Source organism: Gallinula chloropus, assembly GCF_964237585.1.
Source record: "Gallinula chloropus genome assembly, chromosome: 3".
Lineage (NCBI taxonomy): Eukaryota > Metazoa > Chordata > Aves > Gruiformes > Rallidae > Gallinula > Gallinula chloropus.
In genome coordinates, this window is record NC_140087.1 from 122,864,579 (window position 1) to 122,878,473 (window position 13,895).

Below are 13,895 nucleotides of genomic sequence, written 5' to 3' on the forward strand. Positions count from 1 at the left end.
GCGCGCGCGGCCGGGGCCGCCCCTCGCGCCCCGGAAGGAGACGCGCGCGCCGGGAAGATGGCGGCGGCGGCCCCCGTGTGCGTGTTGGTGCTGGGCATGGCCGGCTCCGGGAAGACCAGCTTCGTGCAGGTGAGCGGCGGCGGCCCCGGAGGCCTCGTCACGGGGCGGTGAGCCCGGAGCGGGGCTGGTGGTGCCGAGCCGGGCGGTGAGGTCACTGTGCCGGGGGGCTGGGGACCATCCGGAGGGGCTGGGCAGGGTGGGCAGCGGCCCAGGGGAACCTCGGGAGGTTCAGCAGAGCGAGGGCAGGGTCAGGACAACCCCCGTTATCCCTCCAGGGCAGGAGATGATGGGCTGGAGAGCAGCCCTGAGGGGAAGGACCTGGGGGACTCGTGGGGGAGAAGCTGGACAGGAGCCACCAATGTGGCAGCCCCATCCTGGGCTCATCCCCAGAGTGTGGGCAGCAGGTGAGAGAGGGGATTGTCCTCTCTGCTCTGCTCTGGGGAGACCCCAGCTGGGGTGCTGGGTCCAGCTCTGGGGTCCCCAACACAAGGAGGACGTGGAGCTGTTGGAGAGGGGCCAGAGGAGGCCCCAAAGATGAGCCAAGGGCTGGAGCAGCTCTGCTGTGAAGCCAGGCTGGGAGAGCTGGGCTGGCTCAGCCTGGGAGGGGGAGGAGGCTCTGGGGGGACCTTCCAGCCCCTTCCAGCCCCTGAGAGGTGCCTGTGGGAAGCTGGGAAGAGCTGTTCCCAGGGCAGGGAGCGATGGGACGAGGGGGGATGGGTTGAACTGGGAAAGGGGAGATTTAGGGTGGGTGTTGGGACAAAGTTCTTCCCTCTGAGGGGGGTGGGTCACTGGCCCAGGGCCCCCAGAGAGGTGGGGGAGGCCCCATCCCTGGAGACACCCCAGGTCAGGGCGGATGGGGCTCTGAGCACCCTGCTCCAGTGAAGATGTCCCTGTCACTGCAGGGTGGGGCTGGGGGGCCTTGGCAGGGCCCTTCCATCCCTGGCCACTCCATGATTCAGTGTACACCCAGCCCGTGCCCAGCACTCACACCAACAGCCCCTTCCAACCCAGCACATCCCCTGAGCTCGCGGCTGGTGTCTCCCCAGCGCCTCACAGCCCACCTGCACGGGCAGCACTGCCCTCCCTACGTGATCAACCTGGACCCCGCCGTGCACGACCTGCCCTTCCCCGCCAGCATCGGTGAGTCCTGCGGCCCCGACGGGGAGAGGGGGGGAGGGAGGGAGGGAGGGAGGCTGGGAGGCTGGGAGGGAGGCTTTGGGGTCCCCTCCCGCCCAAACCAGGCTGGGATTCTGTGAACTGGGCCCAGGGGTGCTGGCACCGGGGATGTGAGGCAGTTGCCTAGGGTACTTGTATCCTCTTGAAGAGATTCGAAGGCAGCCAGGCTGGGGAAGGGGCTGGAGGGCAAATCCTCTGAGGAGCAGCTGGGGGTGCTGAGCCTGGAGCAGAGGAGGCTGAGGGGAGCCCTTCTCCCCACCTCCCCTGCCCTGCCAGGAGGGTGCAGAGAGGTGGGCGATGGTCTCTGCAGCCAGGGGCCAGGAGATGGGCCAAGGGGCACTGGGCTCAAGCTGCCCCAGGGCAGGGTCAGCTCAGCTGGGAGGGCAAAGTTCTTCCCTAGTAGAGTTGTGGGGCTGTGGCACAGGCTGCCCAGGGAGGGGGCTGAGTCCCCAGCCCTGGGGGTGTTTAACAGAGGGGAGATGAGGTGCTCAGGGATCTGGTTTAGCTTGGGATGGGAATGGTTGGACTTGATGATCTTAAAGGTCTTTTCCAACCTTGTGATTCTGTGACTTTAAGGTGTGTTGGTGTCTGGTTGGTGTTTGGTTTTTTATAGGTGGCTCCTTTCTCCTGCCAGAGTTTAACATGGGGGTTTTCAGGACCAAAGGCATTCTTCTGTGGCATTTATTGTTTTTACACCCTCTGATGTGCTTTGCTGGGTTTGGGTTCTTGTGCTCTTGGTCGGTGATGAACATACCAGATCCATTCTGGTTCCCTACATCCAGAACAGTGGTGGCCATACCTGCTACCACGTAACTTCTTGGAAGGACACCAAGAGGGGTGGGTGCTACAGCAAAGCCCTCAGCAGCCCCTGTGTTCAGCTGATCACAGGGCTTCTACCAGTCACTAGTGATGTGAGGGACCCGTCTCTGAAACCTTCTGGAGCTCATCAGCCTGCCTCTCCAGAGGTGAGGAAGGCTGTGTGGATACTGAAGTTGTTTTAGTGATTCAGATGAGTAGTCAGAGTACCTGTTCCAGCACTGGATAATTAATAATAATGTTATCTATAATATATATATATTTTCTTAATTGATGTTGATCAGCTGAGAGTAAAGCTCAAGAGAAGAAGCTGTTACTGCTGAACACTGCTGAATACCTAAGTTGATGGTGCTCCTGGGGGGCATCAGGAGGAGTGTGGGCAGCAGGTGACAGGAGGGGATCCTCCCCCTCTGCTCTGCCCTGGCCAGACCCCAGCTGGAGTGTTGTGTCCAGGTCTGGGCTCCCTGGGATCAACCAGCCAGGGATCTCCTGGAGAGAGTCCAGAGGAGGGACAGAGATGCTGAAGGGGCTGGAGCATCTCCCCTGGGAGGAAAGGCTGAGGGAGCTGGGGCTGTTCAGCCTGCAGAGAAGAGCCTGAGAGGGGATCTGATCACTGGGGATCAAGAGCTGAAGGGTGGGACCCAGGGGGCCATGGGCAGCCTCTGCTCAGTGTCTGTGGGGACAGGACAAGGGGCGATGGGCTCAAGTTGGAGCCCAGGGAGTTCCCCCCAGTGTGGGGAAGAACTTCTTCCCAGTGAGGGTGAGGGAGCCCTGGGACAGGCTGCCCAGGGGGTGTGGAGTCTCCTTCTCTGGAGAGATCCCAGCCCCTGTCCTGGGGACCCTGCTTGGGCAGGGGGTGGGACCCCAGGGGCTCTGGGGGGCCCTCCCAACCCCTGGGATCCTGTGATTCTATGTTTAATGTGAATTATATGAGGTTTCCTATGACACACAGCTCATGTGTCAGATTTTCTACCTGTGAGGTCTCTCCTGCTGGGGCCAGGTCTGTTACTGAGGCCAGAGGAGATCTGGTAGAGAGCGAAGGGCCTTCACTGTCGGGAGGTGGATGGAGAAGGGTGTTTCAAAGTGATCTGCTAAATCTGTCTGTCTCCCTCCTCTAGATATCAGGGACACTGTGAAGTACAAAGAGGTGATGAAGCAGTATCCTTTGTCTGGCTTTGTGACAGCAGCCGTCACCTCTGCCCACTGCAGCAGGGGGACCAGGGCTTTAGCTGCCCTTTGGTTTGGTTGCCAGCAGAATGTGTGAACAGAAGCTCCGGTGTGGTGTGTGGGTGTGCTGTGTGCCTGGCTGTGAGCTGCAGGGTGGCCTGAGAGGAGCCTGTGGGGCGGCTGTGCCAGCAGCGGCCTGCGTGGCTCAGAGCAGGCCCCACGCCGCCTGGTGAGAGCAGCAGGGCCAGCAGTCGGCCAGCGTGTCCCTGTGTGTCGTGCAGCAAGGCCACGGGACCTGGGGGCAGGAGCTGTGATAAGGATTCAGTGCTCCTGGGACGAGCAAGAGACACGATTCCCAGGCTGCAGGAGGGGTGCAGTGTGTGACCTTCAGTGAGGAGCCGGTTAGAACTCGACAGGTACAACGGGTGGTAGGAGGCATCGAAGGAGGTGTGTGCTTGCAATGAGCTGAAGCTGCTTTATCAGTCACATTGGCTGGCTGGCTGCACCCTTCCCTCTCATCGCAGCAGCTGTGAGTGTTTAGACACCCCATGAAGCAGGGGAGGTGCCTGGCCTGGTGCTTGCAGAGCTGGAGCAGCGTCTGCCCCGAGCCAGCGCTGGGCCCTGTGCAGCCTCATAAAGTAACTCTTTGAATAAGGTCAGTGTAGAGGTCTGTGTGCATGGAGGAAGACTGAAACCTTCACCTCCTGGTGAAGCAGTGTCTCTTGGAGTGTCTGTACAACGTTTTCAGTGAGATCACCATTTACCTTCTGAAACCAGCCCGTGCAGGACACCATCTCACCACCCGAAGTACAGACGGGGTGGGGTCAGGGCACTGCTCGGCCCTGAGCTACTGGCTGGGTGGGGAGTGTTTCTGGTCAGACAGAGGGGGCTTTGGTGTGCACACATAGGTGTGTGTGCTCTTTCTCCAGCGCGGGAGGCTTGAGTAAGGGTGAGGGGAAGCCAGGGCATAGCTGCTTTGCCACGCTTGGGCAGGAGGGAGGAACCCTTTGTGCCTGTTATGCTGGCTGCGTTCTGCTTGATACGCTACCATATGACTTAGTGTTCCGACTGACTGTGTGTTGGGGGTGCTGTCTCTTGCTAAGAGGCGTTTGGGGGGCGTGGGACGCGCCAGCTGCTGCGAGAACTGGGAAAAGAGCAGCCTGGGGATCTGCATAATCACCTGCTTTCCTGAATGAGACCCATCCAGATACGGGCTGGGCCCCAATGGTGGGATAGTGACCTCCCTCAACCTCTTTGCTACAAGGTTTGATCAGGTACGAGGCGGCTGCGACGCGGGGCTGTGCAGGGAGTGGGGCTGTTGGTGCTGCTGGAGTCCCTGGCAGCACCGTGCTGGTAGTTCCTCGGAGTCAGGAGCACTCTGCCTGCAGCGCCGTGGGTCCCACAGCACCCAGGGGGTGCCATTAGCTCGCTCTCCTTTGTGAGATTTCGGGCTTTCAGCCTTTATAAAAGTGGAAGTTAGAAGCCTTGTGCAGAGAGCGTTCTCCAGCCCTTGTCCAGAGCCGCTCTGCTGCGCTGTGCTCTGGGCTGGAAGCAGGGAGGCTGGCTGGCTTCTGGAAGGGGGTCGGGTTTTCCTTGGGCTGCTCAGTAGCTGGCTGCTCTCCTAAACCCTAACAGGGTGCCCAAAGGAGCTGGGGCTGCCCTGGGATCCCTGGCAGGGCTCAAGGCCGTGTTGGATGGGGCTGGGGACACCCTGGGCTGGGGGGTGTCCCTGCCTGTGGCAGGGGGTTGGAACTAGATGGGCTTTGAGGTCCCTTCCCACCCAAACCAGGCTGGGGTTCTGGGATTTCTCCAGACAGAACCAAGGCTATGACCTGTGCCTGAGCATTTTCCATCCTTCCTCAGTGGGAAGGAGCTTTGACACTGCAAAGCTCAGAGACTGCAGCCTTCTTCCCATAGACACATGTAGCTGTTTGAGTTAATGTCAGTTCTCTAATTAAATGATGATGACAGGAGCCTCCTGTTAATGAGCCTAAACACAGTGTGCTGCTTTTTCACTCAGGTGATGAAGTTTATTGAGAAAAGACAAAACGCCTCCAAGTGAGTACATGGTGCCAAGCTCTGCTTCTCTGGGACCTGTGTGGGAAGGAGAACCTTGGGGAACCTTAGAACAGTTCTCTGCATGTTTCCTGGCTGTTCAGCCTTGGCATGAATTTCCTGTGGAGGAGGGCACAGAACTGTAACAGAAATCAGACTTTCTTTGTGTGCAGTTCTGCTTTCCTTCTCCATCAGACTGTCGTTTCCTTCTCATGTGCTGCTCAGACAGGCAAGAATCAGTGCTTGCTCTGAAGAGTTTTTGCCTGTCAGATCGATGCCCTCAGCTTCAGTAGTCCCTGATGAGAGATGTGTGCTTTCTAGTTACAAAATTCAGGCAGGAAGCGTTAAGGCAGGTGCATAAAACTCCCTGCTTCTGGGAGAAGCTTTTCTGGCCTGTTGTAGAACAAAGATGTGATTTGCCACTGTGTGCTTGTGGCAATCTACCAGGAAGAGGAGCGTGTGCCTAACTGATGTCCCCTGCTGTCCTGGGTGTGTTCTCTGCAGGTATGTGATCATTGACACACCGGGGCAGATCGAGGTGTTCACCTGGTCGGCGTCAGGAACCATCATAACAGAGGCCCTGGTGAGTGCTCTCTGCGTGCCTGGGCTGTGTGCAAGAAGTGGCTGTTGGGCAGCAGGTACCTGCTCTTAAAATGCCTCCTGCCCTGTGCTTCCAGGCGTCCTCCTTCCCCTCAGTGGTTGTGTATGTGATGGACACCTCTCGCAGCACCAACCCCATCACCTTCATGTCCAACATGCTGTATGCCTGCAGGTGAGAGGAGATGGAAACCCAGCCTGCTTCCTTGCCCTGTCTCTCTGGTACTGGCTTTGGGGGAGAATCTTAGAGCAGTTTGGGTTGGAAAGGGCCTGTAAAGACCACCTGGTCCAGCCCCACTTCTGTGGGCAGGGACATCTTCCCCCAGCTCAGGCTGCTGACAGCCCTGTCCAACCTGAGCTCAAGCCCTTCCAGTGGTGGGGCATCCACAGCTCCTCTGGGCACCACTCTCTTGCCATCATCATCCCAAAACAGTTCTGCAGTCTAAACCTGCCCTTTTCCAGTTTAAGACCATTGCCCCTGCTCCTGTTGCTGCAGGCCTTGGGTAAAAACCTGTCCTGACAACCTTCTTACAGCCCCTTGAAATGCTGAGAGGCCACAGTAACAAGTCTCTGGAGCCTCCTCTTCTCCAGGCTGAACACCCCCATCTCTCTCAGCCTTTCCTCACAAGGAGCAGTGCTCCAGCCCTCGGACCATCTCTGTGGCCTCTGGACCCTCTCCAACAGCTCCTCCTCTGAACTAACCCACCAGACCTTGGTGTGATGAAGGCTGCTCGTGCCAGCCCTAACACCTTGCCTGGAAAATAATTTACCCAAGATGTATCAGCACAGCCCAGCTGATGCTCCTTCTCCCAAACACAGAGTATTCAGGGGGGTTGAAATATTAATGATACTTCCAGTGATTCCTCAGGGCTTGTTTGGAGCTCAGCATGGCACGGGGCTCCTGATGGCCTCTCTTCCTCCTGCTCATTTATGGATTTTTCAGTCTTCTTTCATGTTAAACCAGGGACTGAATCCCTACCTAAACATCAGCACATCCAGAGCTGTCATAGGACATAGTAAATGTTGCAAACAGCCTGTCAGTCCTTGTGCTGTGGTGCCACACTGTGTCATCACTGTGGTGGGACGTGTGTCTTACCACGTGCTGCATCTTCTGGCATGAGCCCTGAGCAGAAGATGCTAGAATATATCCAGTGAAATGTACACCTAAGCTCCTGCTTAAGGGTGGATTTGCTTTGTAGGTGTTAACTTTATAGAGTGAGCTTAGATGTCAGCTTTATAGAGCTACTTGCATTTATTGCTCAGCTCACTGTTGGTATCTCAGAACCTAAGGTTTGGGTCAGAAAACAGAAAAGGCAGAGTTCAACACTGAGATCTCAAAGTCCAGGAAATATCAACCTAAACCAGCTGGAGGAAGTTGGAGGAGCTTTTGTGTCTGACAGTGTCCATGTGCATCTTGGGGGGAGCATACTCTCTGGGTGAGAAACATGTTCTAGTTGGTGCAGAGGGGAAGAATTGTCTTTTGGAGTCAAATACTCAGCTTTGCACAGGTCTTGTCAGCCTTATGCTTGATTTTTCTCTCTGTTTGGTGAGATTGAAATGAATTTTGAAATCATTCTGTTTGGTTTTTGTTCCCCCCAGCATCCTGTACAAGACAAAGCTGCCTTTCATTGTTGTGATGAACAAGGTAAGTTACAGCTCTGGTTCCTGCTCCCTGGCAGAAGCTTTTCTGCTTGGCTCGTGCTGTGCTGGCTCTGTCTTCCTGCAGTAACAGCTTCTCTAGCAGGGGGCTGGGAGGGAGCTGTGCCTGAGCTCTGGGTCCAACAGGGGGGTGGGCACGGGCAGCCACAGCCCAGCACTCACCTCGGAGGGGGTATGAGCAGTTTGAAACGTGTTCTGCTGCCTTCAGGGACGGGGAGGCTGCAGTGAGGTCCCCCCACAGCCTTCTCTTCTCCAGGCTGACCCAGCCCAGCTCCCCCAGCCTCTCTCCACAGGGCAGCTGCTCCAGCCCCCTGAGCATCCCCGTGGCCCCATGATCTCATATTCACAACTTGAGCTCTCTGTACAGCGTGCCATATTTGGATGCCCCTTTCCAGGAAGCCACAGAAGCCTCTTGACTTGCAGTTGTTTCCTTAAACAGGCCTTCTTGAGACAGGATAGTGGTTGTTTGTCTTCCCTTCTCTTCCTGTGCTTGAGTTTGGTTTGGTTAGAAACCAGAGCCCCAGGGCTGGGTGTTCTGGGCAGGTCAGCCTTGGGGGATTGACTTTAAAATTGAAGGTTTTCTTTGTCCACTTAACAGCCTAAGGAGAAGAATTCACAGTTACTGCTGCTGAAACCTTCTCTTCCCCTTCCAGACCGACATCATCGACCACAGCTTTGCAGTAGAATGGATGCAGGACTTTGAGACCTTTCAGGATGCCCTGAACCAAGAGACCTCTTACGTCAGCAACCTGACTCGCTCCATGAGTTTAGTGTTGGATGAATTCTACAGCTCATTAAAGGTGAGAGTCCTTTATTTAAATACCTGGCATAAAAGCCTGGAGAAGGCAAGATCCTTTCCTGGATCATCCTTCTACCCCTTCTCATACAGGGGGTTACGTTGGCTGTTTTCCAGTCTGCTGGTACCTCTCCAGTCAGCCAGGGCTGCTGGGAGGTGATGGAAAGTGGCCTGGGGAGCCCTCCCCACCAGCCTTTTCAGCACCCTTGGGTGCATCCCATCCCCATAGGTCTGAGCACATCTATACAGTGCAGCAGGTCCCTGACCATCTCCTCCTGGATGTCCAGTACCAGCTACCAATAGTCTGAATCCCAGGTATCTTTAGAGAATCAGTTTAATAAGAGCAGGATAAATGGCTGGAGGGTCGTGACAGAGCAGCTCAGGTTGGGAAGCAGGTGAGCACGTTGAAAGTATTGCCATGGGCACTGATGAAACTCCATCACTGGCTGTCCTGGGGCGTGGGCACGTTCCACACTGTGCTTCAGCCAAGCACAAATTCGTTAGGACTTCATTAATGAAAGGGCAGCTCTCCTGCTCTGTCTCACCTCTGGTTCTGGCACGCTGATGCTGCAGCCCTCGTACCACCCGCTCACAGGGCGAGGTTCAGAACCAGAACGGGGGCTGTCAAGGGCAACCACAGCAGCAGGAGGAAGGCTTCTGACCTGCCCTGTCTTACTCCTCACGCCTGGGCAGTGCTTGCCTTAGCTGCTGGGTTCTGCAGGGCCTTGGGGTGGGAGGTACAAGGATGGGTGCACAGGCAGGTTCTCTTGCTTTGTTTTCCCAACTGTTTCTTCCCTCCTCCCCACAGTGAAATTTGTACAGCAGACAGGAAGGAACATGGTTGCTGAGGTAAACAGGGAGAGACAGAGAAGGAAGGAAGGATCAAAAAGGGGAGGCAGCAAGCATGAGCTGCAGGTGGAGAAAGAGGTTGAAAGTAGGGGTGGCAGAGGTGGGAGTTGTACCACATACCCTTATGCCAGGGTGATGGTGAAGTGAGCACGTTGTCCTGTACTCTCTAGGGTTTGCTGTTGTCTGGGAGTTGGTTGGTTGGATGTTTTTAAGGTGCTGGTAATTCCTTCAGCTCTGATACCACCAGTTACCTGAACACTTGATGTGCTGCTCCTCAGCTCTGCTCTGGTTTTCTGTTCCAGGTGGTTGGTGTCTCTGCTGTGCTGGGCACAGGACTGGAGGAGTTTTTTGTTCAGCTTTCTAAAGCTGTAGATGAGTATGAGAGGTAAGAGGATAACCTTTGGCCCCTGACCTACTGAATGCTTGCTGAAGTTACTAACTCATGAGCCCACACCTTTGGTTTGAAGGACTGTTTGGTTTCCACAGCCAAGGCAGTCTGGGTGTCTGATAACTTCAAGGGCTCAGCACAAAGTGTCAGTCAAAAGGAACTATTCAGGGGTGAATTCTTCTCCCAGCTGCTCAGTGGAAAAGTAACATCTCTATGTGCCAGCAAATCTGAGGAGTCACCTTTTCCCTCTGGTTCCATACAGTGATGGAGGTTTGAACAGACAGGCCAGGTCAGCAGGCTGGACAAAACTCAGCTGCAGTTCAGTCAGTGGCTGGAGAACGTGCTCTGCACAGGGCCCTGTGCTCCCTGGGAGGCTCTGCTGCCAGCTTCACACTGTTAGAAAGCAAACCCAGGGTCTCAGTTACTTTGAGATCCCTAATCCAGGCCATGGGTTACTGTCAGAGGGAAGTGTCACATCTGGATTGCACAGCTGGAGAGAGAGAGCTCCAGCTCCCTGCTCCTGGGTCTGATTAGTCTGTTGGGGTCGTGCCTCTGGGTGTGCATACTGCAGAGTCCCTGCTCACCCAGGGGATGGGGCTGGGGGCACCCTGGGCCGGGGGGTGTCCCTGCCCATGGCAGGGGGTGGGAACCAGATGGGCTTTGAGGTCCCTTCCCACCCAAAGCAGGCTGGGGTTCTGTGAAACAAGCCTCTGAGGGATCTCTCCTCCTCTCTTCAGGGAATATCGCCCAGAATACGAGCGCCTGAGGAAGAAGCTGGTGAGTATTCCTGTGCCTGGGTAGTGCATCTTGGGGTCACTTCTGTGCACACAGTTGCCTCTGTGCTGGGAGGATCTGAGGTTTCATTTGCTGCTCATACTCAGTGTGGGGAAACACCCCCAAAGTTCTCCCCCTGGCGTGGGGGTTTCCCCTGGGCATTGTGGGGCACCTTCCCAAACACGAAGGGGTGTCGTGGTTGTCATTTATTGGGGCAAATGGTGAGAAAAAGTTATTGGGAGAGGTTTCTGTCCTCTGTTCAGAAGGGTGGACACTTCTCTTGAAACCTTTGCAAAATGAGTCACTGAGAACAGCGCTGTGTCTCCCTGTGCCAGTGAGGTGCCCTGCCTGGAGCAGGCTCTGTGTTTTTACCCAAAGGCTCTGTGTTTTTACCCAAAGGCTCTGTGTTTTTACCCAAAGGCTCTGTGTTTTTACCCAAAGGCTCTGTGTTTTTACCCAAAGGCTCTGTGTTTTTACCCAAAGGCTCTGTGTTTTAACCCAAAGGCTCTGTGTTTTAACCCAAAGGCTCTGTGTTTTTACCCAAAGGCTCTGTGTTTTAACCCAAAGGCTCTGTGTTTTTACCCAAAGGCTCTGTGTTTTTACCCAAAGGCTCTGTGTTTTTACCCAAAGGCTCTGTGTTTTTACCCAAAGCTCTGCTCTCTTGGTTGTAACATAAGAGCTGCTTCTGGGCTGGGAGCAGCCTGCTCTCTCAGGGTGAGGTTCCTCTCCTCTCGATGCCTCACGTGTGGCATCGTCTGGTGCCCACAGGAGGATGCTCAGAATGAACAGAAGAGGGAGCAGCTGGAGCACCTGTGGAAGGACATGGGCAGCGTGTGTGTGCAGGGCAGCACCCTGACCGGTACGATCCTTACAGCAGTACTGACTGCACTTGCCTGGGGAAGCCACGTGCTGGTTTCCTGTGGTCCCAGCGAAGGTGTGATGGCAGCTTCGTGCTCTGGAACAGGAGAGGGGCTTCAGTTCCCCTGGGGTGGGTAGGACTGGGGTGGTCTCTGTGCTGGTCACAGGGAAGAAGACAGCCTGTTGCGTGGGTGAAGCAGTGGGTGTACCTGAGGCAATGAATATTCCATCAGAACATGGGAAAGCTCAGCTGTAGGTTGAGCTGTTGCTGTGTGGGAGGCTGAGCAAGGTGATCTTTGGGACCCCAGAGCTGCATTCTGGCCCTTCGCATGAGCAGGGAGTCGGTGCTGTGTCCGTGTGCCACGAGAAGCTTTCAGGGCAGAGGCTGGCTGCCTGTCTGTGTGCTGCTGTGTGTACAGCTGTGTCTGTGCCCCTCAAGGCTCTGAGGATGCCTCTGCAATGGGTCCCTCCGAGCTGATCCTGACACGAGGAGCTCTCGATGCCGAGGAAGAGGAGGAGCGGGAGAGCGACAGCGATGACATCGACCACGAAGGTGGGAGCACAGGGGGTGGTCTGGTCTGGTCTGGTCTGAGAGCTGGCTGCTGAGGGAGCACCCTGTGTACTTCATTAGCTGGGTGAGCAGTAACGAGGACCTGGAAAACAAGGAGACAGTGTCACCCAGCCTGGCTCTGGAGCGGCAGCCGAGCTGCTGTGCTCACTCGGGTGATCCCACTCTGATCCTTGGGAACATCCTATTTCTAGGACAGACATTTTCTAGGATGGTGAATTCCCTGTGCAGGTAACTCCTGTTAGTGCATACCATGCCTGAGCAGGGCGATCTGTTACCCTTGGAGCATGCAGCCACCTCCAAGCCTGACCAAGGCACAGTGTGTTTCATCCTCCTCTTGGCCTTGCGGTCTCTGCCCCTGGTGCTCTCCTTCCTCTGTCACTCCTGGACTCAGAGCTGTTTCCAGGCTCTTGCAGCGTGACTTTCTCTTGCACAGTTTGCAGACTTCATCTCCCTCCTTTCTTTCCTCCATTGGTTCTTGGCATCCCTCTTTCTTCTGCCTGTTAATGCAGTTGAAGGTCAAACAGGCTTTATGTGTTGCTCTGACTTGCCTGACCCCAGCTTTGCTCAGTGACAGAACAAGTGTTAACTGTGTATTTCCCCCCCCCCAGTTACTGAGGAGAGTCATGAAGAACCAGCCTTCAGAAACTTCATGCAAGAGGCAAGGATAAAATACCAGAGAAGCAGCAACCCAAAGGAATGAGACCTTCAGCAACAGGGGGTTTAGAATCCCTTGGAGCAGAGTTAAAAGAACAGCCTAAAGAAACTTGCTTGAACGTTTCTCTCTGTGTTCCTCTGATGTATCAGTCTTGCAGTGACTCCCAGACGTGTGAGCTGAAGGTCTTGTATCTGTCTGACTGCAAGTTTGGGCATCTGCCACTGTGGCTTCCTGGGGCTGGAGGCACCAGACAGCACTTCAGGTCACTCCAGCTGCTGGTCAAGAGCTTATCCGTGAGCTCCAGCAGAGCCTGGAGCACTTCTGGGCTCTGGCAGTGTGCTCTGTTCACTGTGTGCAGAGGGGTGCCTGCTGCAGCTGGGGCACGAGGGGAATCTCTGCGGTGTCCAGTGCTCCATGGTTTAGTTTTAATTAAACAATATTTTATGTACTAACGAAGGCGTGATGGTTTATAGCAGGAGGCTGCATCTCACCACTCTGCTGCGAGACACTCGCTCTGTGCTCCCAGCCCTGCCCTCGGGATGCACCCGGGCACAGAACAGATGCCTCCAGGGAAGAGCCTGAGTAAATTAACTTCCCAGGAGAGGGAAGGTAACCAAGGGCTTCAGCTGAGAGCCAAAGCTGGCTTAGAGCTGCGGCTGGCCAGCACCTTGGCAGGCAGTGAAAAGCTTTTTGAAAATACATTAACAAGAGGGGGACCAGAGAGAACATCGGTCTGTTGCTCGATGAGAACGGTGCCCCTGCTGCCAGGGCCCTGCACAGAGACATTTGCTGCTGCTGCTGCCTCTGTCTGCAGCAGCCCAGGGGCTCTGGGACCCCACACGGCCCAGGCTGGGGGACCCCGGCTGCAGGAATGAGAAACCCCGAGTGAACCCCGAGCTGGTGGGCGATTTGCTGCTCCGTCTGGACCCCAGGGGAGGCCGAGGGCCCTGGGGTTGTGCAGGCGGGAGAAGAGGAGGCTGCGGACAGAGCTCCGGGGTGTCTGTGGGTTCTGCCCCGGGGAGCGCAGGGGCAGCGCCGCCCCCTCGGCTCTCTGTGGGGACCAGGGACGGGACCCCAGGGCACGGCCCCGCCCCCGGCCGCGGCTCAGCCACTGAGGGGCCTCGGCGCCCGTTCGCCCCGCCCCCGGCCCCGCCCCCGGCCGCGGCTCAGCCACTGAGGGGCCTCGGCGCCCGTTCGCCCCGCCCCCGGCCTCGGCCGCGCCCCGAAACTGGCAGGTGTGGCGCCGGCCGCCATCTTTGCTGCGGGTGCCGGTTAACCCCTGCGCTGCCGGCGGGGCGCGGCCGGAGCCACCCCGGGGCGCCCGGGCGGGGGCTGAACCCCTCCGGGCAGGGGAGGACCCGGCGGGCGGGGCGCTGCCCGGCGAGGCGGGTGCCGGTACCGGTACGGGGGAGGCGGGGGGGGGGGAGACGTGTCAGCTACGTGGCCCGGGGCGGGGCGGGCGGCACCGAGACGT

At 56.7% G+C, this 13,895-nt stretch overlaps 1 protein-coding gene across 1 annotated transcript; it reads left to right on the forward strand.

The window, feature by feature from the left end:
- Nucleotides 1-36: 36 nt before the first annotated feature.
- On the forward strand, nucleotides 37-12,869 carry GPN1 (GPN-loop GTPase 1). The gene is made up of 14 exons (XM_084260991.1): nucleotides 37-129; nucleotides 1,107-1,200; nucleotides 3,171-3,210; nucleotides 4,427-4,493; nucleotides 5,240-5,277; nucleotides 5,779-5,857; nucleotides 5,952-6,046; nucleotides 7,471-7,516; nucleotides 8,184-8,330; nucleotides 9,478-9,560; nucleotides 10,301-10,340; nucleotides 11,106-11,196; nucleotides 11,635-11,748; nucleotides 12,375-12,869. The coding sequence occupies exons 1-14, from the start codon at nucleotides 58-60 to the stop codon at nucleotides 12,464-12,466; spliced, it is 1,098 nt and encodes a 365-aa protein (XP_084117117.1). The 5' UTR covers nucleotides 37-57; the 3' UTR covers nucleotides 12,467-12,869.
- Nucleotides 12,870-13,895: the final 1,026 nt, after the last annotated feature.